The 25,609-nt window shown below is 38.1% G+C and overlaps 2 protein-coding genes across 2 annotated transcripts in view; one reads left to right on the top strand and one right to left on the bottom strand.

The window, feature by feature from the left end:
• The first annotated feature begins 1,553 nt into the window (after positions 1–1,553).
• On the top strand, positions 1,554–3,263 carry LOC110052972 (octopamine receptor beta-2R-like). The gene has a single exon (XM_089294370.1). The coding sequence runs from the start codon at positions 1,687–1,689 to the stop codon at positions 2,605–2,607; it is 921 nt and encodes a 306-aa protein (XP_089150496.1). The 5' UTR covers positions 1,554–1,686; the 3' UTR covers positions 2,608–3,263.
• Positions 3,264–15,313: 12,050 nt separating this feature from the next.
• LOC110053034 (hemicentin-1-like) overlaps positions 15,314–25,609 on the bottom strand; it is a 53,667-nt gene continuing 43,371 nt past the window's right edge. Inside the window, exons 15-19 of the mRNA XM_089294252.1 lie at positions 22,632–22,739; positions 20,435–20,550; positions 18,521–18,576; positions 17,524–17,672; positions 15,314–15,450 (exon numbers count right to left, since the gene is read on the bottom strand). Coding sequence (XP_089150378.1) covers positions 15,365–15,450; positions 17,524–17,672; positions 18,521–18,576; positions 20,435–20,550; positions 22,632–22,739 — 515 coding nt within the window. The 3' untranslated portion in view covers positions 15,314–15,364. The remainder of the gene's footprint in view (positions 15,451–17,523; positions 17,673–18,520; positions 18,577–20,434; positions 20,551–22,631; positions 22,740–25,609) is intronic.

Raw genomic sequence — 25,609 nt, 5'->3', positions numbered from 1 at the left:
AGTATTGCGCCGCTTGGCAAATTTTAAGCTAACTGAAATGTGCGTAAATTTTGTGTCCGACGTTCTTAAGGGGCCTTCACACGGCAAATTCAAGTTGGCAAACTCGTGCTGGCAAACTCAAGTTAGCGTGTGTGAACGGCACACATACAGTAGGCAAACACGTTGGCAAACTGTTGGCGACAAATAGAACTTGCTTCTATTCTCGCCAACTTTTTCACCAACGTTTCTGACGTGTGAACGACTGGCAAACATGTGTTGTTAACTGTCAACCAATCAAAACACGCGCTCTATTCACGTGATTTATTTGCGTGACACTTCACAAAATAGCGGACGCAATTCAAGATGAACATGAGGCCACTTTTAAATTTATCGAAGGGTTCACAATTGTCTGGCTGTGTGGGACGTTTCATTTGTAGTCTACAAAGATACTAAAACCTTTCTATTTCTCCATCGCTTTCTGTTTCTTCTCTTCTCTTCTTCTGTTTCACTATTCGACGTGAGTGTCATTGAAAAAATCTGCTCCTGGCGTTCAGAACCACCTTAACGTTTTGAAAATTTATGGTGGCTCTGAACCCTTTGTACATAATTTTTTGGGAAGCAGCTTTTACGTTTTAATGAACGAGAGAGTCATTGAACGCATTGACGACTTTGTTTCTTAGTGGATTTTTTAATTACGAAAATTTCGGCTCATTTGCATTTTATAATCTGTTTGGTGTTTGTGTGAATTAAGATGACGTTGCTTCTTTGCAGGTTGGTTAAAAACATAATTATTTATAAATATTTTCTTAGGTATTTCCAAGGTAGATACATTAGTTACGACACGATCAGAGGTATTTTACAGCCATTAAACTTCTCGGAAACTAAATAATAAACTATGTAATAAGAACCGGAAGTCAGAAGCCCTCATGTTGTAAATAAAATGGACACCATGCAGGAAACATTCGAGTGTTGCGTTTACCAGACAGCCAGACTGATACGAAAGATCACTTTTTTGCTCGAAAACATATCTCGGTTTGTCAAGGTCGATTATAAGCGGGAACGAGGCATTCATAGCAATAACTGTCGGAACTTTCTCACACGCGGTACCTACCCTGCGAGCATGACATTCAGTCTCTTCCTGCTCGGTAAGAGACGAGAAGGGACCTCTGCTCACAACTGCTCTATTTCCTATCGTGCATGCGCGAACTAGGTCAGCATGTCGCACGTGCCGTACTTTGCCATGCATAACGTTTACACGTAATCAGAATTTAGCTATTTTCTGTTCAATCGCGGCAAATTAATTCTTGAATTTCAAAATATGCACTTTTACTCTGATAGAGAAACCTTACAAATTTCGCAATGTTCTACGAAGTACTAAGCGAATAATTACGTCATATTTGGTTACATGACTCGAAAAACTCCATCAAGCTGTTGGTAGAAACTGCCTTGCAGAAATCGCATTTGTGAATGATACTAAAAGCAACTTGACTTTATTATTATTTAAATATTTTCGAATGTGTTCTTCCTCTGCTCCTAATGAAGCCATTTCTGTGACACTTCCGTAAGAATGGTTTCGAAACCTTACACAAAAGAAGTGAAAAATTGGCTGATTAAGCTTCAACTGATCTGAAATTTGCATACCTGTTCAATACCCGAGAGGATAAATTGTTTTAGCCGCAAAGAAAGGTTCCGTGATAAGTAGAAAAGATGTCTCCCACCTTGTTCAAGATTATTGCTTGGATTTTGACAATAACAACGTTGTTTGGCAACTGCTTCATAATAATCATCATCGTCTCAAGAAAACGTCTGCGTTCAAGTAAGCTCAACTGGTTCATAATTTCTCTTGCTGTCGCTGATTTCCTTGTGGGGTTAAGTTTTTATCCACCTCTGTTTTTCTGCGAGCGCTGGTTTTCCTGTCACACTAGACTCATGAAATCATTTCGTTGGATCTTCATTTACTCATCAGTTTGTAATCTGTGTGCCATGACAGTCGACCGGTATCTCGCCATTACGTCGCCCATTTATCATCGAACCAAAGTGTCTGAGAGGGTTGTGGTGATGTCGATAACACTGTCTTGGGTTGTTCCAGCTGTTTTGCGCGGGGTTGTTTTCACTCCACTCTATTACGTTCATGAACACAAAGCATTAAAGTACGGCCTGCCTATACTGTTGGTCATCTTTGAAGCCCTTCCATGTCTACTCATTTTATTTGCTGTTGTTCGCATAAGCATCATTGCTAAAAGGCAAAAATTACAGCGCAGGAACAAATCGAAAGGAAGAGCTAATCAGACAAAGGATGAAAATCAACGCAGTTCCACTGCGCTTAGAATGATTCTGTTCGTTGCCTTCTTCTTCATTTTCTGCTATTTATTTGAAGTTTATTATGCCACCTGTGTAACATTTTCTACGTCATGCAAAGACATGGAAATCCTCCAGTTGATTCAGCGGTTCTTCCTGATTGCTAACTCCGCGGTAAATCCGTTTGCATACGCCTATCTTAAAAGAGATATCAAAGAGGAAGTAATACGCAAAATAAGCGTGCTCTGTAGGAAACGGAACTCGGAACTGAATGCTCACCCAAACACGGAGCCTGAGGTTCAATCTGTTAATCTAGATGAGATTTTATAAGTGTCTTTAAGTCTTGTTGTAATATAATGATTCATGTAGTGATTAACAAATATCAGATAAGAAGCTAATTGACGTTCTCAAGACTTCCAACATTGAGAAGATCACACAAACGATTTGCTGATACTCTTAGGTTCAAACCATTCATTTTATCTTCATAGAATTCTAAATATCTTGATTCTAAATCAAGGTCTATAAGGTAAAGAAAGGGCAAGGACATCTGTCATTAAAGCTATGGGCAAACATGTTATAAAAGATGCCAGTTTTGATAACCTAACTGACCGAGATCATCAGATTATGAATAGAGCTTAGGTTTTACAGGCTTTTAAAATGTTTTTCAAATTTAACTACCTTCTGAATTACGCAGTCTTGACTTGATGTGGTATGACATAATCAGACAACCATCAACGAAATAAATATTTCTTCTGAGTGAGGTTAGAAAGCACCGACGCTTGAGCGAAGTGAAAGGTTTTACACCATGTCAAAGTGCGAATCTAGAACATGAAACTATAAACAATAGTGCATGTGGTATCATTGAGGTGGAAGATGTTCAAACAAACTGGAAAAAATCAATAAACGCACCCTTCGCTTTGTGACATGATTGTGACAAATCAACCACGTACGAGACACTACTCAAAAAAAAAAAAAAATAATAATAACGTGCTGTCTCCACATAATCAAAGAATAGTTTAAATGGCCACCGGTGTTTATAAAATTGTCCATGGGTATAAAGTCCCCAAAGGTATTGGAGAACTACGGAAAGAGCGATCAACTAATTATACCCTTAGAGGAAAGCTGTCTAAAGCAAAAACTACAACTTATGGACTTAAATCGTGGTGTTATACTGCTGCTAAGATTTGGAACGCTCTTCCTGACCAAATTCGCGCAGTCAACAAACTCGGAACATTAAAGAACTTGATTTCAAAATTGGATTTTTAAATCTCACAGTTTAATTATGTAAGTACGCGTCTTTTCTATACAACTTTAATTACATGAATGTAAATAATTACGGGACCATTTTATTTTTAATGGTAAATGTACTTTATATAGATTTTCGCTGTTATTTTTTTCGTGAAACGCATTCAAATACCTTGTACATATCTACTTAAGAACTGCTGGACAGCTAGAACTCTGTAAACATTTTGGACTCAGCCTACGGCCTCGTCCAATTCGGCAGTCCTCGGAATTTTTCTCATCCAATTATTTCCAAATTTGACAGGATGTAGTCCTGTTACATATACATATCTGCTAGTCGTTTAAAATCCTCTTTACCGACACTTCGAAAACGCCAAGAAGCGGCCGTCATTTTGTCAACAAGGATACACTGCTACGCTACTCACTATCTATCACAGAATAGATAGTGAGCAGCGTAGTCAATCAGAAAACGGCATTCCTGATAGAACGCTTGAGGCTCACTGAGGTCACGTGTTTTTTTAAGTTCACCGCTGCCCAGGTACTGGTTTATTATTTGATCGCGGGCTCAAGCCAGGCTAACCGATTGTAACCAGGAGCTCTACTTTAAGGGTTGGCTAAATCTATATTTAGCTCTTAAAAACCGAGCTGGAGGTCTGTATGGGAGAATCTTGACCGAGGTCGTGAGTACAGACCTCACTGCGTTCGGTCTGTACACACGACAGAGGTCAAGATTCTCTCATACTGACCGACTTAGCTTGGTTAATAAGATGTTTATTATATGACAAAGGAGAAAACTTTGATTCGTTTAATGTAACTGGTTTGCTGACATTTTGCTTGCGAACGGAAATGAGCTTAACTTAAACCTGCCGAAATTTGCTCGTCCTCTTTACTTTTTTTTTTTGTCATCAGACTTTTTGGCACTTCCATAAATGATTGAGTAGAAAATAAAAGAAAGTGGTGAACATTTTTGTGTTTTAGTTTGCTACTTTTTCAACGCAAAATGAAACCGGTCTAGATGCCGGTCTAGATGGGAAAATCTAGACTGCGGTCAATATCGATTTCAGCCAATCAAATTCGTGAATTCGATAGTTCCCAGTCCTTGTGAGACACAGCCATATAATAAATTAGAATAAAACACCATCTGACTCTAATATGATCGGCTTCATAAATATGACTAATTTCTAATTATGGTGGATTTTAACCGCAAATTCAGAGCTACGATAAAATGAGCGTGTTTAAATGAGCGTGTTTACCATGTTTTGTTTCCTGTTATGTTCCAACCGGTTGGGGAAATGCAGGGACGTTAGAATAAAACACGCAGTGACTGGGAAAGTGGTCATGGAGTCACAAGAGGCAACTTAGCTGTTTTTCGCCCGTTTGTGTTTTGCTGGTACGAGAACACAATGTGTAAGTGTGTGGTTAATACACGTTAACATGGCAACTGACGTAACCTGTCAGAAAACTTAGATTTAAACAGAGAAATTCGGACGCTAAAAAAGTGCGGACATTTTTTCCGTAGCAATTGGGTCGATATAGTAAATTCAAATGCTGCCGTGATGAACCATTCGTCAGAGCGAAATTTTATTCGGCGTTGGATGTAGAGGAGTCGCCCGAGAGTGGGCCACTAAATTTAACCTCGCTCCTCTACTGGCTCCGCTTATTTTCTTCTCCATGAAAGAAGGCTTCAGGTACCGCTAGGTAGGGCAGCTACCTCCACTCCAGTCTTATCCAACCACTCTGCCTTAGAACTGACCGTTACACTTTCGAAAGAGATGATAGTGGCAAAAACTCAGTCTCGATGATGATGATGATGATGATGATGATGATGATGATGATGATGAGCGGGCGGAAATACTTGCAAATAAAGAAAATAAATCTCACCCACAACGTTTAGTAGCAAAAAAACAATTCGTGCTAGAAGAAAACAGTTTTCTTAGAGCAAAGCTCAAGGAAAATCGTGAGCTTTGAGGAGCACATAATGCCAAAGACATATATCCTTGCATATTTTTAAAGTCAAAATATGGAGCTATTGTGTTTATTATCCTCAGTCAAATATATTAAGCAACCCGCTGGACCTTTTGAAAATGAGGAATATTACTAATATTTTGGCCAGTTTTACCTGGGGCATATTCAGTCACGTGATGCGCTTAGACCAACCACGCGAGCGAAAATATGTTTATGGACTACAGACAAGACTATTTTCACCGTTCTTTTGTTAGTGAACTGAGTTTTAGATTAAAATTCCAAATCTGCGGTAAAATTAAATACATATTTGCTATTGACAGAAGCACAAACTATTCGGAAGAGGAGTAATGATCTGATTGGTCACGTTTTCTAAATGTCATGCGAGCAAAAACTATTTTCTTCTTCGACCATAACCCTATGTGGGTATAGGGCCAGACACTCTCCTTCGCCATGTCACACGGTCACGAGCAGCCACTGTTGCCTCGCTCCATGAGCCAAAACCCAATGCTGTTCTTTCTTTTTCTGCGGTAAACTTTAAGGAATAGAATGCCAAGATTCAACCTTAATATTCATTTCCAACGTTTTTGTCTGTTTGCTTCTGTTTAGACAAATGCGGACAACATTTGGTTGACAGGATGGACTTATCCAGTGAAGATGCATTGAATAATTTCGTCAACGCCCTAGACTTTGTCAAATTGTGTCTTCCTTAGAAAGTATGGGGATTCAGTTGGCATTGACCCTCAACAAGGCAGTTTAACCACTTTGATGACAGAGAAGTGGAAAACACTATATTCCATTCCACTTATATTGCAAGAAAGAGGAAATGCAAGCAGCAGAAAAAGAGAACTGCCAAAACATTAGGAGTTCCATGCAACGGACTGTTCGTGCCATCTGGAAAGGACGCTTATACACTAGTTGACTTTTGTGCGAAGTTTGCGGAAATTTTGCGGTTATCCTCCCTATTGTCTAGTCTGGTCTAGTAAATTTAAGGAACTGAGAATTTAGCCATAGTACTTCAATGTTAGATAAACGCGCTTTGTACCATGGAAGATTTGTTGACTGTTGTTTTTCACGATAGACAGAACAATGTCTTCCTCATGATCAGTCGCATTACGTGTAGTTTGAAACCAAGCCTGTAACGTGGCTTTTTGAGACCTGAAGCCCAATACATTTATGTAAGGTACTTGAAGGTATTTACTCTTGATAAAAACGGGAAAAAAAAAATTAAAACTGAGATGAAGTTGAGTATAAAATATTTTCCTAAAATCAGGTGCAATGATCTTTCCGGGCCGCTTTTCCGTTAACATTTACCAAGAGTTTTGGTACAAAATAACCTTATTAAAGCTGATATATTCTTCAAAACTTGTCAGACATAAAACAAGAGTACGGATATGATTGCATCATTCGTATGCGGAGCTACAAAGCTCGTGTAGCAAGCAGAGAAAGAGTATAAGACGTGGATCCCGCGAAACGTGATCAACGGTCGCGAAGCGCGAAAGAGGAGCGCGAGCGAGGAGTTTGGGCGAGACGCGCGAGCGCGGAACGCGCGGAGCACCTTTGACAAGCCTTTGGCCTGCGTCACAAGCATCTTCGACCACATCTTTAGTAAACCTTTAACTTGAATCGCAGACAAATTTGATTACACTTTTGACCCACCTTCGACAGTGCGAAAAGGCGTATCAAAAGATCACCTTTAACCCTAAAAACAAAGGCGCTCACAGGTGAGTAAAAAACGGCCTTTCACGCCTTTGATTTTGGTGGCAAAGGTTTATTCAAAGATGATATTTGTTTCGCGTCAAAGATCGTCAAAAGCGTGCAAAGGCGACCTTTTACAAAACCTTTAACCACACATTTGACGCGCGGTAAAGGCGATTTTTCGTGCCGTGATTTGTTACGCGTTTGTGACGCTAAGAGCATCTTGGTTAAACAGTCACCTATACCTACGCAGGATAGAAAAATTCAATTTTCTCGAACTTTGTCAGGAGGAAGGTTTTGGCTAACTTGTTTCAAAACTGTAACTTTAAGGTTGTTTGGATTCTTAATGTCGAGACGGCCTTACGTTTTTTTCCCCGAAAAAAGAAAAACTCCACCCTAAATTACACTTTTTACGAACGCCAGCAGGCCAAAATAATAAGCGTGGCGCTGGAAAAGCTAACCCATGTTACAAAAACAGATCATATTTTATCATTTATTAAGCGTTGTCCCATCTGCTTTGAATTTAAACCTGAATTTTTAGCAAATTTTCAAAATTATACACTTCGGCTATGTTGTGTGAAGTCAACATTTAGGTCAATTACGAGGGCCAGAAAGTCAATCTGGTACATGGATTTACCTGTCAAAACTATTTTTTATGGTTAAAAGTTTCCCTTAATCTAAGTCTTTGACGCAAGTCTAGCTTGGGTAAATAAAAAAAAATGTAAGAGTATCTCGAAGGCTAGTCACTCGAGCTAATCACCTGACATTTTAACCTTTCACACCGCAATCGTTATATCCAACATTGATCCAGAAACGTTTGCCTGTGGGTCTAATCTCCCGTAATATAGTCTATTAGGGCTCTAAGATCAGTTATTGTAATTGACATAGCTACTCAGGCTGGAAACTAGCATTTTATACAAATGTTTACTTTCAATAATAAATCATACATTTGGCGGTTGGTGAGTGACAGACAACGCACGTAACAAAATATCGGATAATATATCAGCATCGAGAAAAAATCTTTAACAAAAACTGTTAGTGTGAAATGCTGAAAAAGTTAAGCTTCTATATAAGGGCAAGTGATACAACGTGCTCTAACAGCAAAATTATTTTCATTTTAGGGATCATAAACTGATCAAAGGGTGTTACCAAATTTTCAGGCGAGTGTTAATATCTGATGCTGGGTATAAATACTTTTTAAGCATTGAAAGAAATTTCGACGCTTCATTTATTTGGAAGACGTAATACGCAGATAACTGACCATGCACAGCCACAAAATTCTACAGGTGTCCCTTCTGATCCTCTCAATGGTAATAAGTCTGATCTGCTCTCTGAGAATATGTCTGGTAGGCCTACTGAGAGCCATTCTACCTGATTTTCTAGTAACGATTCTGATTGTCTAAGTGTGGTTGTCTCGCTGAGAATAAGTCCAGTTGTCTCGCTGAGAAATAAGTCCTGTTGATTAGCTGAGAACTACTCTGGTTACAAACCATGGCTTTGACTCACTGAAGAAACTAGACTTTCACTCGCTGAGGATTCTTGAAATTGACTCGCTGAGGATTCTGGGCTTCGACTTGCTAAGGATTCTGGACTTTGATTCATCAAGGATTCCTGGCTTTGCCTCGTTGCGGAAACTGAACTTTGGTGGCTTGCTGAGGTAAAAGGGGTTAAAAAAATAGTCTGGTTATACCAATTTTAGTCGCTAAAAGTAAAAACTGGCCAAAAATAATTATTACTCTGTCATCAATAATATACCATATTGAACGTATTATAAATAGACCTTTTTAGCTTGGGCGGTTTGTTTTTACATCACAGACCACGTCATATTCTCTAGAGAATTGTTCTTTTATCCGTCTAAAAATTATTCATTCATACACACGCGACTATTCGAACATTTGAAAGCGAGAATTTTCAAGAGTATCATCGCATGGTCTGAAATGGGGCAACAAACCACCCAAGCTGAAAAGATCTATTGCCTCATTTATTTAAATGTGCAGAATTCTTAGTTTTGGTAGTTGTGCATGCATAAAACTCAATACTGCGTCGAATATATTTATATATTTTAGGGTAATGCTAATGCTATCTTTTATTAAAAATTGAATGGTAAGTAATTGGAAACAAATAAAGATCTATGGCAGCACTCTACCAAGGACATCACCCTCATTGACGAGTTTCTCCAATGACAAACCATCGATCACCATACAACAACAGTTCCCGGCCTCGAAGTTTCGATCTTCGCTGGATTCGCAGACGAATGTCTTGTCCAAAATTCCTTGAGCCAATTGTTCGTGGTGCTTTATTGGAGAAACGGGCAGAGATTTCAATACCAAAAAAAGAGAACATTTCAGAAATTTCAAAACAGCGGCCAAAGGCTCAAGGATTGCAAATCACGTCTGGTCACACGATCACCTTATTGACTTTCAAAACGTTTCTATCGCTGATAAAGGTAGTTTTAGAACAAGAAAGACACTGGAAGCGTGGCATACCAAACTGACTCCCAATGCCGACAACAATTCATGTCCACTACCTGGACAATATAATATTCTTTTAACAAACATTTATGATTTGCATTTTTATTATTTCACAATTTCGCTCAAGGACGTAAGGATTTGCACAACTCGTGATATCTGAAAATTTGATCCAATTCCACTAGAGCAATTTTGGGAAAATTCTTAAATATCATTCGTGGGATAAATCCTTAATGTAATTTACTCGATACCAATCACGAGTACAATAATGTTACAAAGTGTTGTCTCCAAGTCGCAAGAAAATAGCACTTACAGCATCCTCTATTTGTTTGACAAGCTAGTGTTTTGGTTTTGGCATTCTCCAACTCTTCGTACTCTGGTTTATATACTAGACTGTTGAATTCAATTCTAACGTCAAAAGCATTTTTTTAACTCTTCTGTTGAAAGGAATAGAAAACAACATAAACATTAGAAAGATATTTTCAAATATTGTCTTAAAAGACAATTGCAAAGTACACATTAAGCCAAAGTGAGTCAATTTACTCAGCACATACACCTGCATGCTTTGTGTATATGTACATTAACCTGAACACAGCCAGTGATAAAGATGTTCGTATACTGTAGAATATAATATGGACTGCAATTTCAATCTCATCAAAAAAATATTTGCGATCTTTGAATGACAAAATATTTACAATCGTTCTAATCGTTCTAGAAAAATGTTTGGCAATATATGTATCAGTTGCCAATATGTGGATCAGCCTCTCGCTGGGCTGAGGCTATAAGGTGTCAATCTGATTACTTTGGGCCAGCTTAAATAAACAAGGGAAAAAATTCTACTGTTATTAAGTATTGGACAAAAACAAAACAAGGGAGCTACAAAACGTTTCGAATTCCGTGCTTCATGCTAAATTCTGAAATGGTTATAGTAATCACCAATAATACCGTCTTCAGTTTTTATGAACAGTTTCGCATCTCAAGTGTTACTCTTTAGAGGTTGTGTACATGTCTCTTTTTTGCGATAGGGATTGGCAATCAAGGAAATACAAGGCATGTTATAGAGAGACATAACTTAGCTACTTATTTCGAGTGTTCGGTAACAAAATGTCTTTCTCATCAGAATACGAAAGAACAACAAGGGTTAAATTTATGACAACAACTGATGCTAATTAACAGCCACGGTGCACAAACCTGACGACATCTGTAGTTGCTGGACTTCCAATACCGTTGTCTGCAGTACATCTGTACAGCCCCTCGTTCTCTTTACCGGTGATTGTCAAAGGGAAGGACACAGGACTGTTGTCAGAAACTTTGGTCCAGGTAATGCTTGGTGTTGGATAACCATCTCCTGTACAGTTCAGACTCGCACTGTCACCTTTATTCAGCGTCTGGTTAACAGAAATCGATGTAATTTCTGGCATATCTTTTAGAGGAGAAAAAATATTCAAAATCACGAATACGACAACACCATAGTAAAGGATAAGTCATAATTATTTGACAGATATGCCCTCTTTCTAATAAACTACGATCAAAAGAAATAGATGGAAAGTACATATACATTCGGTAGTGGCAAGTGTCGCGGAGATTTCTAGCTAACGTAGAGGTTCTGCTTATCTGGGACACTAAAACAATAGCATTCATTTGTTAAACTGCAATAAAAAAACACTCGATCGGGACCTGTAAACTATTATTATCGGATACGTACAAAACATAAGTGACTTATTAACTGCCATATAATTATTATCTTTGTTTTGTTTTGTTTTGTTTTTTCTTTGTTGTTGTTGTTGTTTTTTGTTTTGTTTTGTTTGTTTGTTTGTTTGTTTGTTTTTTCATTACTTGCCAAAAAAAAAAAAAAAAAAAAAAAAACAATCGGACGCTAAATTTCGGAAGCTTAATTTTCGGATTTTATCGCATTTCGGACAGATTTTGGCGTTTCGGACACTTTGCTGATACATCGACAAGAAAATAATACAAAGAATATATATATCTCTGTAAATAAAACTGATTAAAGAAAACTTTCGAATAAAGGGAAAGGCAAGTATGTCTCACTCAAACCTGCCGAAAGATGTCGTAAATGGTGCCATGACTCGAAAAACCGCGGGAAAGTCTACAGACCGTGGCACAATACACCACGGGGGCAGTATCGATACAACAGTTGAGAATGCAAAGTGTAGTCCTTCTTCAATTGCAAAGGTAATTTGGGGGGATTTCAAGGTTTGTTAATTATCATCGTAATTACGATTGACAGAAGTAAAAAGCAGTAAAAAAGGTCATTACTCGTTTACAAGCCCTTCAAAGATCATATCACAGTCTAACCAACATTGCGGGGAGGCTCCTCTACCATGTAGCTTTGTAGATTAGTAAGGCGGCTTAAATCCTAATTGTATTGAGCTCATCTTCTACTAGATTTTAAATAGACATTTCATCTTCTTTTTGCAACCAATGGTTTTTCTATTATCAGCTACATGTAGTGTAATTACCGTAGCAGTATTCGCAGTGCCGTTTTTCGGAGCTGCGGAACGACGATAGAGGAGGAAACATTCAAGGGCACTTGACGATGGAAAGAAAAGCCAGAATTGAAACAGTGCCTCTGCTTAAACGTCACATTTTACACTAACGAGCTTTTGAATTGGAGGGTTCGTCGCCTAATTTACTTGTTAATAGTGGTTACTGAGCTAAACAATTCATGTTAAGGTCACTAACTGTTGAGAATTATTGAGCCGACATTCATTATTGAAGTTCACGAGATGGCCAAATTTCATCAACACAAATTACGCCAAATTTCGCCAAATTTCGAGAGGAACTCTAAGAAGTGACAGACACACAGAGCTATTGTTCTTCTTAGGGGAGTTCTTGGATCATCTTTTGCTCGGTACATGTATGTGACACTGGCCTCTCAGAACCCCTACCCGAATATAGTCTATAGCTATAAGCCAATTAAAGAACCCAATTTAGTCACTTTTGGGCAAAATTTATGTTTATGTATGTACTTTATCAAGCTTTTTAACTAGTTCATTCTAAAATGAGGTGACACATTTGTTAAACTAAATTTAGAACCATGAATCTTCCAACTTTTAAATCTCTACTTGCCAGAACTTTTTCTGAACCCAAAAATCCCTAAAATATGCGACCCCTTTCTATTAAATCTATTAAAAATACAGCCCTATTCTAGTCAATCGAGTCGAGAAAATGCGACCCCTTCCAGCGGCACATCTGGCCCCTCCCAGCCTACAAAGAAAGATAAAAAAAAAGCCAATAAAAAAAGCAAACAATAAGATATAGCTTTAAAATAGACATAGGTAAAGCAATAACAGAAAAAAAAATTTTGAACGTCTGTATTCGATGTATGCATATCTATAATTATAACACGCTGACTTTCGTGTTTTGTTTGTCTGTCTTGTAAAGATAATAAATTTAGTCACTATCTGTTCCGAGCGGGCCCACAGGCAAGTTCGACAATGCAATAATAGAGCAGGCGCATTTAAAACTGACGCCAATTTGTTGTACAGCGATTAAAAAAATGCTTAAGTCAAAACGAGAGAAAACGTCACGTGATTAAAACGCGAGACACTCAAAAGAACTGTGAGAAATTGGTTTAAATTTTGCGCTTTACAGCCAGTTACAGACAGTTCAGCCGATTCTAATGGATCTGGACCGACTTGAGATGCTCTCTTAATCTCCCGTTAAAATTGTTATTTTAAGCGCATATTTGTCGCTTTATCGATCAGAAACACTTATAATACAGAACAGTTTTACCAGCAATTACATGCTTTAAGCATCGCATGCGTGATGCGGTCAAATGGGATTTTTAGCGCTTATTGCAAGAAAACTGACACTTAACGTAAAATTATATGGAACGTTCAAAACAACTGTAACACAATAAGGTTTGCTATAGAACGTCACGTATAAACAGTCAGCGCTTGTTTGATCGACAAGCCAGTATCAATAATGTTCTGTTTGATCGCTTCTGATGATAGGTTGTGAATATTTCGCACCTATTCCTGTATTTCTTGTCGTTGTCAAAACGAATCTATTAAGTTGTGGACGAAATTTGAACAAAGGCTCCTTAAGAAATAAAGTATTAACCAAAATATTTACTGACGTAGAGTACATTTGAAAGTTTATAAATATAGATACTTTTTGTCTATTTTCAATGATGCTTTTGATCAAGACGATCATTCGAACATGTGCGCTTGTGAATTTGACTCCAAATTAAGTCATAGTTTCACTTCTAACAATTAAACAAAAGATAATTTAATCACATCAGTTATCCTGATAGCGACATAACATTTTAAAGCGAAATCTGCCTAAACATCTGTTAATATACGATTATCCACAAAACATCGTAAGCAGGTTAACGTTTACAAGAGCACAGAAAAACAGCTCAGACCCATGGTGAGTCGTAGATACCGATGAACCTCCTACTGGTATGCAATGCTACCTCAACGATTTTCTGAGCCTCTCGTTTTAACGCCTGAGAGCGAAAGAGTTGGTAGGTGTCTGTTCATGTTTGTATTTGCCTTCCTCTCGAGGAACACCGACCTTCACTTACGAGAAATCATAGGACATGTTGGCCTTTAAAGCTTACAGTTACTTACAGTTCGCTAATTGCTAAGCTTGTAATGGCTTACCAATGAAATGGTAGTTGGCAACCACCAGAAGAAAATGCCTCTTGTGACCAGTGCATTGAGCCAGTCATCTCAATCGTATATCAATTCTAAACGCAACTATCAGTAGGTAACTTCGCACCTCCATCTGCTTAGCTGCCAGGCCAGTTAAATACGGTTGTTGAACTGGGGGGCTTGGAAGAATTCTCGAGAGTTATAAAAGCCGGAGACGCAGCAACTGTCTGTAACTGTAACATGGGCCAAAAAGTCTTTTATAAGTTAAATCAGCAACAAGTAATTGCTAATTGAATTATATCTTCATGCTTCTTTAACAAGTTTGCAGTTAAGTTTAACAACGTGGTAACAAAAATTAAGCGACAAAAAAGCACGAAAAAGCACGTCCATTTTATCAAGCGGAAAGGCAGAAGCTACAAACCGCTTGTCGATTTTGAAACATCTCAAGCTGGGCTTTTTAACTAGACTACTCTTAAGACTGGACGATCCCTGAATAGGCAATGCAACGCCTTACATATCGAATAGTAAATAAAAATATCTAGTTACCCTTCTGGCTCAATCCGTTGCGCATAAGTACCTGTAATTTAAACAACAACAACAACAACAACAACAACAACAGATGTTAATCAATCAGTAGTACTGCCAAGTGGGAACTGATCATATTTTGAGTTCGTAATACATCCATATGTTCACTTGCATTCTTTACAATCTACAAGTATATTTCCAACTCACAATGTGACCAGCTCCCAGTTGGCTTGATAGCTGAGTTGGTAGAGCACTGCACCGGTATCACAGAGGTCTTGGGTTCGAATCCCGTTTAGGCCTGAATTTTTTTCAGGCTTTAATTTCACAACTGCCTTTAAAGTTGTGTGTATAACTGTGATAATCAATCATGTCTTCATACTAAATTTATGTTTTGTGGGGCCCCTTTCCACTGAAATTCCCCTCCTGCAAGAGCTGGAGAATGTATGGGGAATAATAGGCAATCATTAGATCACGAAAGTACCGCTATAGAGGATGGACTCCGATTGGTTTAAATAATAATTTTGCGGCGAGTGAGAAGCAAGTCCTTAAATAGATTGTAGGCTTAGTTGATTAAATAGCAGAATCACAGGTGCTCTCCCGTTCGTTCTTGAAAACGTTTGTTTGCACCACTTTTGTCCCTTTGACGTCCTCCCTTGCTGGAAAATAGAGAACAAGAGAAATAAATCCACACATAAATGTATTTTTTAACATGAAAAACACTTCCTCGACAAAACTTGGACTGTCATATTTAATCTGTTTAATGTATAGTTTCACTGCTGCGCACACAATGACAACATGTACACACATTTTAGCATATGTATGACTATATGTCACGCGCACAAGAGATCAGTGCTGTTCGCTTTAATGCTGTTGTGCTAATAATTAGATGAATGGATGCTACGGTACAGATCTAAATTGTTGATGCTATATACCAGATCTGAGGTGCGAAAGTAATACCTCATATTTGAGAAATGATGTTGCCGGGTCAATTAATTGTAAGATCCGATGTACGGATGCTACATTTCAGATCTGAGGTATTGATATATGAAAGTAATACCTAATATCTCAAAAGGGATGTTTTGTCAAAGATACGATGTCTATAGATGCTGCATTACAGGTCTGAAGTATTAATGTTACACTACAGATCTGTGAGGTATGAAAGTTATACCTAACATCTGAGAAATAGTGTTTTGTCAAAGATCTGATGTATTGATGCTACATTTCAGATAAGAAGTATTGACGTTGCACTACTTATTAAAGGTACGGAAGTTATACCTCATATCTGAGAAATGATGTTATACCAAAGATCTGATGTATCGATGCCACATTGTAGATCTGAAGTATCGATGTTGCACTACAGATCTGACGTATGAAAGCAATACCTAATATCTGTGAAGTGACGTTGCACCAAAGAGCTGATGTGTAGATGATACATTACAGACCTGAAGTATTGATGTTGCACTTCTTATTAAAGGTATAAAAGTTATACCTCACATCTGAAAAATGATGTTATACCAAAGATCTGATGTATGGATTCTAAGTTACAGAAGGAAGTATTGATGTTGCACTACAGTTCTGAGGTAGAAAAGTTATACCTCATATCTGAAAAATGATATAGTACCAAAGATCTGATGAGGTGATGCCACATTACAGATCTGAAGTACTGATGTTGCTCTTCATATCTCAGGTATGAAAGTTATACCTCATATCTGTGAAATGATGTTATACCAAAGATCTGATGTGGCAATGCTACATTACAGATCTGAAGTATTGATGCTACACTTCATATCTCAGGTATAAAAGTTATACCTCATATCTGAGAAATGATTTGTACCAAAGATCTGATGTGGCGATGCCACATTACAAATCTGAAGTATTAATTTTGCACTACAGACATGAGGTATAAAAGTTATACTCATATCTGTGAAATGATGTTATACCAAAAATCTGATGTAGCGATGCCATATTGCAGATTTGAAGTATTGATGTTGCACTACAGATTTGAGGTATAAAAGTAATACCTCATCTCTGAGAAATGATGTTGTACCAAAGATCTGATGTGTAGATGCTACAAAACAGATCTGAAGTATTGATGTTACACTACAGATCTGAGGTATAAAAGTTATACCTCATATCTGAGGGTTGATTTTGTACCAAATATCTGATGAAGAGATGCTACAATACAGATCTGAAGTGTTGATTTTACACTCAGAGTACAGGTCCAAGCTATGAAAGTTTAAAAATGTAAATCTCCTATCTTCAACGTAATTTTCTGCCAAAGATCTGATTTATAATTATGGCGCTTCATTACAGATCTGAAGAACGAGTATCGATGGTAGTCTGATGCGCTGGAAAACATATATCTGAGAACTGATATTATGGCAAGTTAAGTTCTGATGTACAGTACTGCCAAGTGTCATCTCACGGCTGCCTAAAATTCTTAATGAAAAAGTAAGTGTCGGTTGCGCTCAGAAGGCACTATTGTCTTGAACAAAACCTTGCCAGTTTTAACTTGGTATACCGTACTCCTACGCCTCTAGGGATTCGCACCAGGCGAATAACTTAACCATAATTGCGAAAACGAAAGTAAGCACAGAAAGCGCTATGTGGGGTATGAATCTTTAAAATGGAGAAATAAAAAAATATATATATATATATATATTTATTTACGGCTCAACACTATTTCAAATTAGAGATTCGCAGATATGTGTAATGTAAGAACAACTGACCTTCAACAGATGCATCAGTAACTATTTGACTGACTTCGAGGTCGCCTAGCTTTCCATCTTTCGTTACCTCTGATAGTAATGCCTGTACCTCGCTTGCACCCACTTTTTCATTAAATGTCAGCTCCATATCTGCAATGACGCTTCCCATTCTGTAAATACAGCAAAAAAAAGGATAAAAGAAAGCAAACAAATAACCGAGAAAAGACACTACAAGGTTTGCCATGGAAGGTACATAATATCTTGCTTAGCACACATGGACCAGCTAGAGGTAGATAATTATTCAACTCGAAAGTAATATTTTAATGGGGTTTTGTCATAGGCTGCGGAACTCAATTTTCAATGTTTTCTAAAACTAATATTTTGAACAGACTATAGAGCTTTGAGCTTTCAGCAGCTACTGGAATCCTAGTGAGAGCATCCTGAGAGAGAATCCTAATGCTAAGAGTTTTAAAAACAGTATTAAGAGCAGATATCTATCACTCTTTATAGATAATTGTAAAAACTGTGATATATGCTGTGAGGCCGCTTTAGATTTTAAATTTTGTGTACATTTGATAACTTTTAATTTCACGTCTTACATCTTTGGTGGGTAAAAATAATATGTTTTGCTCCTTACAAGCCTTTTTGGCGGCCATATTGGTGTTCCAAACTGGTACAGCAGTATGTCAGTCGCAGCTTATTTCTTTCCAACTCTAAATTCCTTGAATTTCTGATGTCTTTAACGCAGGTAAAGCGCTTGTTTTTTGTTTTTTGTTTTTGTTTTTTGTTTTTTTCGCGAGAACGATCTCCTTGTATAGGAAACGGGCCTTTTTACCGATACGGTGGCCATTTCTGATGGGATGCTCAGGGGACAAATTAGTATGTAGATGCCTCCTGCACATCCCATAATAGCTATTTGAAACAATGGAATTAAAAATGGCCGCCAATGTAACATGGTTGTCTCTTGACAAATAAGAATACGAGCATAGTGTTGACAGTAAAAACAAACAATAATTACCTCAGTTTTACCACCTTTGCACTAGCGATACCACAGCCTTTGGTTTCGTTTCGTATCTGAAATAATTATCAGCATACATTGCATGTAACAAACTAGAAAGTGACCACATTACATCGTTATCTTTTTTTGTTCTCTCTCTTTCCTTAAAAATGCTCGCTCATCGACCTCCTTGAGAGGTTTATGGGTTGTTTGTCTCATCTGGAGTTACAAAAAGACATTTTGTAATTCCCGCTAGTTTTCTTCTGTAAAGCATTCAACGTTAACGTTAAGAAAGGCCCCGTTAACTCCTGCTCAAAGCACTCGAGAATTTCTTAAAAGAGAAAGTCACTCCAGAAAACGTACATTTTTTGTCTTTTTTTGTTCTCTCTCTTTCCTTAAAAATGCTCGCTCATCGACCTCCTTGAGAGGTTTATGGGTTGTTTGTCTCATCTGGAGTTACAAAAAGACATTTTGTAATTCCCGATAGTTTTCTCCCGTAAAGCATTCAACGTTAACGTTAAGAAAGGCCCCGTTAACTCCTGCTCAAAGCACTCGAGAATTTCTTAAAAGAGAAAGTCACTCCAGAAAACGTACATTTTTGTCAACGCTAATGAAAACCTTGTACTAGGTTTAGCCACTCACCGCATTTTCAGCCTCTAAAGTGTAGGTTTTCCTTATGAAATTCGTCTCCGAAGAAGCCCATAATTCGAACATTGTTGCTGCCATTTTGAACGGTACTCAGGAGCCAGGGCGCGTTTTCGTGACGTCATTCAGCCAGAGAGATTTTGTCCAAATAGCTTCTGAAGAGCCTTTTAACTACCACTCTAGGTCATGGCTGTTCTTGAGCCATATCATTTTGAGCCAAATATGCTGCAAACTCCGAAATGATAGCATTGAAGATAGTGAAGTGGATAATCGCTTGGAAAAAAAAATAGATTTTGCTGACTTTGTGAAGGATGCCAAGTCAGTTATAAATTTTTCTCCTTCCCGCCAATTTCGAGTAACACGGAATGACGTCACACAAACACGGCCTGGCTGCCCAACCTCCTTCCCAGGCTCCGTCTTCTGTACCCCTTGATCGCTAGGAGAAAGACTCTGGTTGCAGCTGGTCACGTGCCCACTTTTCCACCGGGGTAGAGTCAACGAATAATTTTTGTCGATCTGGTACAAAACTGTATAAAATCATTTTACATTGTCGTAAGTCAAACGCAAGTCAGAATGCTCGACTAATCGGATCGGCCTTACCGGCGGCTGTGTGACAGAAATGCTTAAAACATCCAAAATACCGCACAACAAAACAATAAATTACTTCCGAATTCAAAGATTCAAGAGACTGATTCTCTAGTGTCACTTCGATTCGATACGTACACGTGACGTTTTACATGTGGTAACCGTCGAAAAGTTTGTAGTAATTCGCGATCGACTGCCAATCGACTGTGAACGAAAGTCTTCTATATTTTCGAGACGGCAGAAATAATGTTGCATTCTTCATTTGCAAAATTCGACTTTTAACCGCGATAAAGCATGTAGTTTTTATAGCCACTGCTCGAGGTTTCGAAACCCGCAAAGTTTGTCACAGCAACAATCAAAACACTCTGCCACCCTTACCCACCCAACAGATTTTTTTACCAGCCAGATTCTGGTTGGGTACGTGACCAGCCGCAACCAGGGTCTTTCTCCCAACGACCAAGGCGGGCAGGGGAGAGGGGGCCTAGGAACGAGGTTGCTGGCTGCCAAGACGGTTTTAAAATGGCGGCCTCCGAAGTCACTTATTGCGAGACGAATTTCTTCAGGATAACAGGCACTTAAGAGGCGAAGACAAAAGAAAGGAAGCTTTTTGGAGTGACCTTCTCCTTTAAGGTTAAACTTAATTCAATTCATATGACACGCAAAATAATATGCTCTCGCTACTCTAAGTCGCGAAAAACTACTTACAGGATCTTCTATCCGTTTGACAAGAGTTTTCGTTGTTAGATGCTCCAAGTCTTCATACTCTGGTTTATATACTATTTTGAATTCAATTTCAACAGCAAAAGTATTCTTTAATTGTTCTGTAAACAGGAACAAAAGCAAAACGTTAATAAAATTAGAAACATCAATTAGACAAGTATAAAGAGCAGATTTAGCCAACGTGAATCCTGGAGAAACTTTATTTAGAGCATGTACAGACGCGTGCTGTATGTGTTCACATGTATAGAGCACAGCCAGTAATAAATATAAACAAAATAATATTTACTGAAATTTTGATTCTCATTAAAAAGTAGTTGCCATTTTTCAGACTCAAAATATTAGAAAATGCTTAGAAATGTATTTTCCAATCTCTTTGACGCGTAGGCTATGCATCTTTCTGATTTATTTGAACCAAATTCAAATATATGATGTAATTTAAAAAATAAACAAAAACAAATAACCCTGCGGTAGAGCAGACGTCACTGTAGTAACCACCAATGATACGGTTATCAGCTTTCATGAACAGTTCGCATCCCAAGTTGTTGGTATTGCGTGAAATAATGTCTGCATGTGTCGTTATATATTTGCTTACATGTGTTTCATGACTCTCTCTCTCGGGTCTCGAAAAAACACTGACGCCCAGTATACTGCCCCTCTACTGACCCTCTATAAAATCAACGAGAAAAGATAACTTTAAAAAATTCCAGAACAATCAATGGGACCGATTCAAGTTCACAAATAAATTTAGCTTACGTAAAATTTCCATTATGGAGGACGAGATGCAGACTTCCGACTCTCCTCCTTTGATGGTGACAAGTGCCGGTTTTGTTTACGTAAAATCGAGCACAGAACAAGTTGGAATCTCATCAAGTATGGTATTCGTGCTCATTACAAAATTAAGTAATGAAATTAACCAAGCAATGCTGGGAGGTAAATAAGTTCGAGAGTGCGGCATGAGGTACACGCACACGATCAACCGGAATTCAAACAAGTGCTTAGGATGTAGTTTCACAACGAAACTAAACGCTAATTAGTTAATTTAACCGACCCTTCAACGCCGCCCAACGAAAAACCCGATGAAAATGTCGCCACCCTCTATAGAATTAAGTGAAATAATAGCTGATAAATTGCTTTGAACATTGGAAGATAGGCTCGTCCTCAATGAAGCTTGATGGCTTGTTGTCCGTTTATGCATGTACCTGGATAGTTGTAAATGGTTGTGCTGTTCACCATTTAAGGCCATCATTTACATCTGCAAAGCTGTTTTAAGGAAGTATCTTTTAAACGAGATTGAGTTACTTGAGAGTCTGTGGTACTTTCGTCCACGACCAAATGCATCAAAGAGAAAATTGTTCAAAATCACTTTAAATTCGAATATTGGCTTGGGGAAAACTGGCAACATCTGTACCTGGAACTACCACGCAAAATTCGACTTCCGGTTAATGTTTACGTATCACGTGTTCGTGTTGTCCGCAGTCGATCGCGAGTGTGTTCATACTGCCAGCGTTTTTTTTGCTACTTTTGATTCACTGTATAATTTTCTGATGGCTACGAATATCACACTTGATGATACACCAAGTAATTCCTTGCTTGATTTTCCGTAAACAAAACCTGCACGTGCAATCGAAGGAGAAGAGAGTCGGAAATTTGCAACTCGTCCGCCGTATGCGCCATTTTGGAAATTTCGTGTAAGCTTAATTTATTTGTGAACTTGAAGTCGTCCCTTTGATAATTCTGAGCTTTTTTAAATTTTATTTTCCCGTTGATTTTTTGGGTGGGTTGGTATGGGGTCAGCTGACCGGGGAGTAGTGTTTTATCGAAAACCGAGGAAGAGAAATCAAAGTAATGTAAGGCATGACATAACGAGACATATTGAAATTACGTCTTAGGAACTTGAGACCTGTAAACCGGGATATGTATCGTTTCGCTTTACTGATTTTATGTTTATTAATTATTTTTTTTTTACTTTTGCTAAACATACATAAATAAACGAGCACTGCGCACGGAGGTTAAAGCATATATATGTTTCACATATTCTTGCGTATTAGTAGTTTAAGCATTTGCATTGCCAGTGTTGAAATTAGTGTAGAAGTGACGAAAAGAGTGTGCAATAAAAATCTATATGATAGTAATTTTCATTTATCCTTACATAGCTCAACACAAGGGAATAAAGATAACGTACCGGTTTCTTCGCAATTTGTTCCTCTCTTTCCTTTTTCGCAAAGACAGACGTATTGTCCAAACTGACGACAGGATTTCTCACTAGGACATATTTCCTCACACAATCCACCTATTAAAAAAGGCACAATTAGGCCAACAAATAAATAAGGCTAATTTAAATCCATCAAAGAAACACATGCAGGCATATTTGTAACATTCCAACACACTGAACTTATGAAAATACACATTTCTATAAATCCAGCAAATAAATTAAAGAGACACATAATTATACATGAAAATATTTATAACCACCAAAACATAAGGAGTTTCTCTAGTTTTGCAAATGATTTATGTTGCTTTCTTTCATGCTTTGTTTATCCAAAAATTGACGTACATAGGCCAAAGTTTGACGCCAGTAGAATAAGTTTCCAGTCAGCTTGGTTGAGATCTACCTAACCATAATAGGGACCTGTAAGACTATACACTGGTGTACATTAAAGGAGTAGGTCACTCCAAAAACCGTGTATTTTTTTCCATCACCAATAAAAAGTTCACATTGAGTTGAGTTACTCACCGTTGTTTTAGCTTCTGAAGTGGATGCGATCCCAATGAAAAAGAAGTGAAAAGTTCGACACCGGGAGCCGCCATTTTGAAAGGATCTTGAAGGCCAGGCCACATATCCGTGACGTCATTCCGTCCGAATTGGCGCAAAGCTCAAAGGCTAATGCTCTTCTTTTCTGTTCTAAATTCAGTTGTGAGCTGAAAAATTTGGCCCGGGCTGTAAAACCGGAACCGAAAAGGGTAGGGAAAGGGGAGTGACTTCCCTTTACTTGCCTAAAAAGAACAAAAAATTGCCAAAGAAGTGGTTCGAACAGCTACGTCGGGATGAGAGATTCATGCCAAAAAAACTCGAAAATGTGTACGCGTGCAACGAGCATTTCACAGACGACTGTTTCAAAACTCAATACCGATTTGAGCTTGTGGCTGGAAACACAAGAAGGAGGTCATTGAAGAAAAATGCTTTCCGACAATTTTTCAACGGAAGGCCCTTGTAAAGGCACGTATTGCAAGCGAACGGCGCATCGCAAGGAACGAAAAGAGGTAGCTATCAGTTATACTTTTCACTTTTAAAAAGATTTTTGCCCGGCAGAACTGTCGTTGACTTGATTGGGTAAATATCATTTCTGCGCAAGAAATTGAAGTTCCTCGCTGGACTACAGGGCTTGAATTTCAAGAAAAAACCTTGGGGCCAGCTGGCCCCTACGTTTTCAGGTTTGGTCGCCAGCACAAGTATTTTAGTCGCCAAAAATTTTCGACCCCTTAGGCAATATATTTTCACGAAAAAGACGCTAAAACGGCGTGAATCACGGGTCAGTTTCATGTATAATCAGTTTGCCGCTTTTTTTTTTTTTTTTCTATAATAACAGAGAAAATGGCTGAATGAAATTCTTGTCATCATTTACCAGTCTTACCAGTATTTATAAAAAAAGCTTCTATGTTACAAACTTTAATTCATTATATTTCGTGGACTGGCGCTAGGGTTTTCGTGTTTTCGTGTTCATTGATGCATAGCGACTGCATGCGTTTTTTGGAAGTGATATATTAAATTTCTTAGGATACCGTGGGAACTTCAAATGCCCTGCAGATTTCTTTAAAATTACACGTCAAACTAACCCCGGTACGGTTTTCTTTTATCGAAAAAGTATTTTTTTCGCTTTATAAATCTCTTGTGTGGGCCAAAATCAGAGCGTGTTTAATAATCGGCCTTGACAGCCAGGGATGAGTTAAAATACTTACAAATTTTTAAATGCTATCTAATTTGATTTGGAATACATCGGAAGAAGTAGTTAACTGTACATCAGTCCTATCTACATATCGACAATTACCGATAACAAGTCCCGCTATAGCGAAATCCGATATCCGCATGTAAATAATATTTTGTCTGAAATGTGTTACAATTTGTTTTCAATTTTATCAACACGATTCATCATTAATTAAGGACAGTGTTTTTGCATTCACATCATTTTTGGGAATTACAGTTGCTAATGAAAGCAAATCTACGGTAAAAAATGAAGCTTTAATTTTACTGCATGCTTTGCCAAGTAACGAGGCGAGTAAACACGACACATGCGATACGGATAAACACAATAGCAGAGTGAATTTTCCTTCATCAGCTGATGTTTACGCATGTAAAAGTTCCATAAACTTTTTTCTTCTATCCAAAATCCATTACATGTGCTTAGCTTTCCAACAGTACAAATTACAATTCTCATAAAAAATCTTATGTAATGATAAGGAATGTCGTCAATTTCACATTTCACGTCAAAGACGTCGATTTCACTTCGCATCTTACATGTAAAGTCACTGCGTATTTCACAAGAGTCCACGTAGTCCATAAGGGTAAAGAAACCTGGCAAACACGTACGAGCACGGGCAAAAAGTATCCAAATTTTATAAGTAAAAACACAGACTTGTGAGGTGGAAAGCATTCGCCCGATTTAAACACACCATTGAAAACTCGTCAGTTTCTGTGATAGCAGAACTCCCTCCGCATTGAACCGCCTGTAAAATAAAAATGGAGACAGATCAGATCAAAAGCATTATACTGGGGATTTATTTAAGCCACCAATTCAATTCTGAGAGCAATATACAATTAAAAATAAACTTCCTCTTCCGCTAACTGCGTTCATTGCAATTGTACTGTAAAATGTACCTTCCATCTTGGTGACCTACTCCGGCTGTTCTCGGCAACAAACACATTCTCTTTGCGTTGGCATGGCTGCACATCTCTCACAAGTACACCACAGAGCATTTTCCAACCAATGGTTCCATTCAACTTGATTATTATCATCCCCGGAATCACTAGCACGTTCTAGCTTCAAGCGCAACCATACTAAAGCTCAAACGAACAAACACATTCTCGGACGGAATGACGTCAGGTATATGCGGCCTGGCCTTCAAGATCCTTTCAAAATGGCGGCTCCCGGTGTCGAACTTTTC

Source organism: Orbicella faveolata, unplaced genomic scaffold (assembly GCF_042242905.1).
Source record: "Orbicella faveolata isolate gen_17 unplaced genomic scaffold, um_ofav_v1 contig_25, whole genome shotgun sequence".
NCBI classification, from domain to species: Eukaryota; Metazoa; Cnidaria; class Anthozoa; order Scleractinia; family Merulinidae; genus Orbicella; species Orbicella faveolata.
Note: the sequence above shows the minus strand (reverse complement) of the source record. Positions and strands in the feature narration are given on the sequence as shown.

Bases quoted from the DNA above. Each gene is read 5' to 3' on its own strand.
- LOC110052972 (XM_089294370.1), top strand. From the start codon at position 1,687: ATGTCTCCCACCTTGTTCAAGATTATTGCTTGGATTTTGACAATAACA.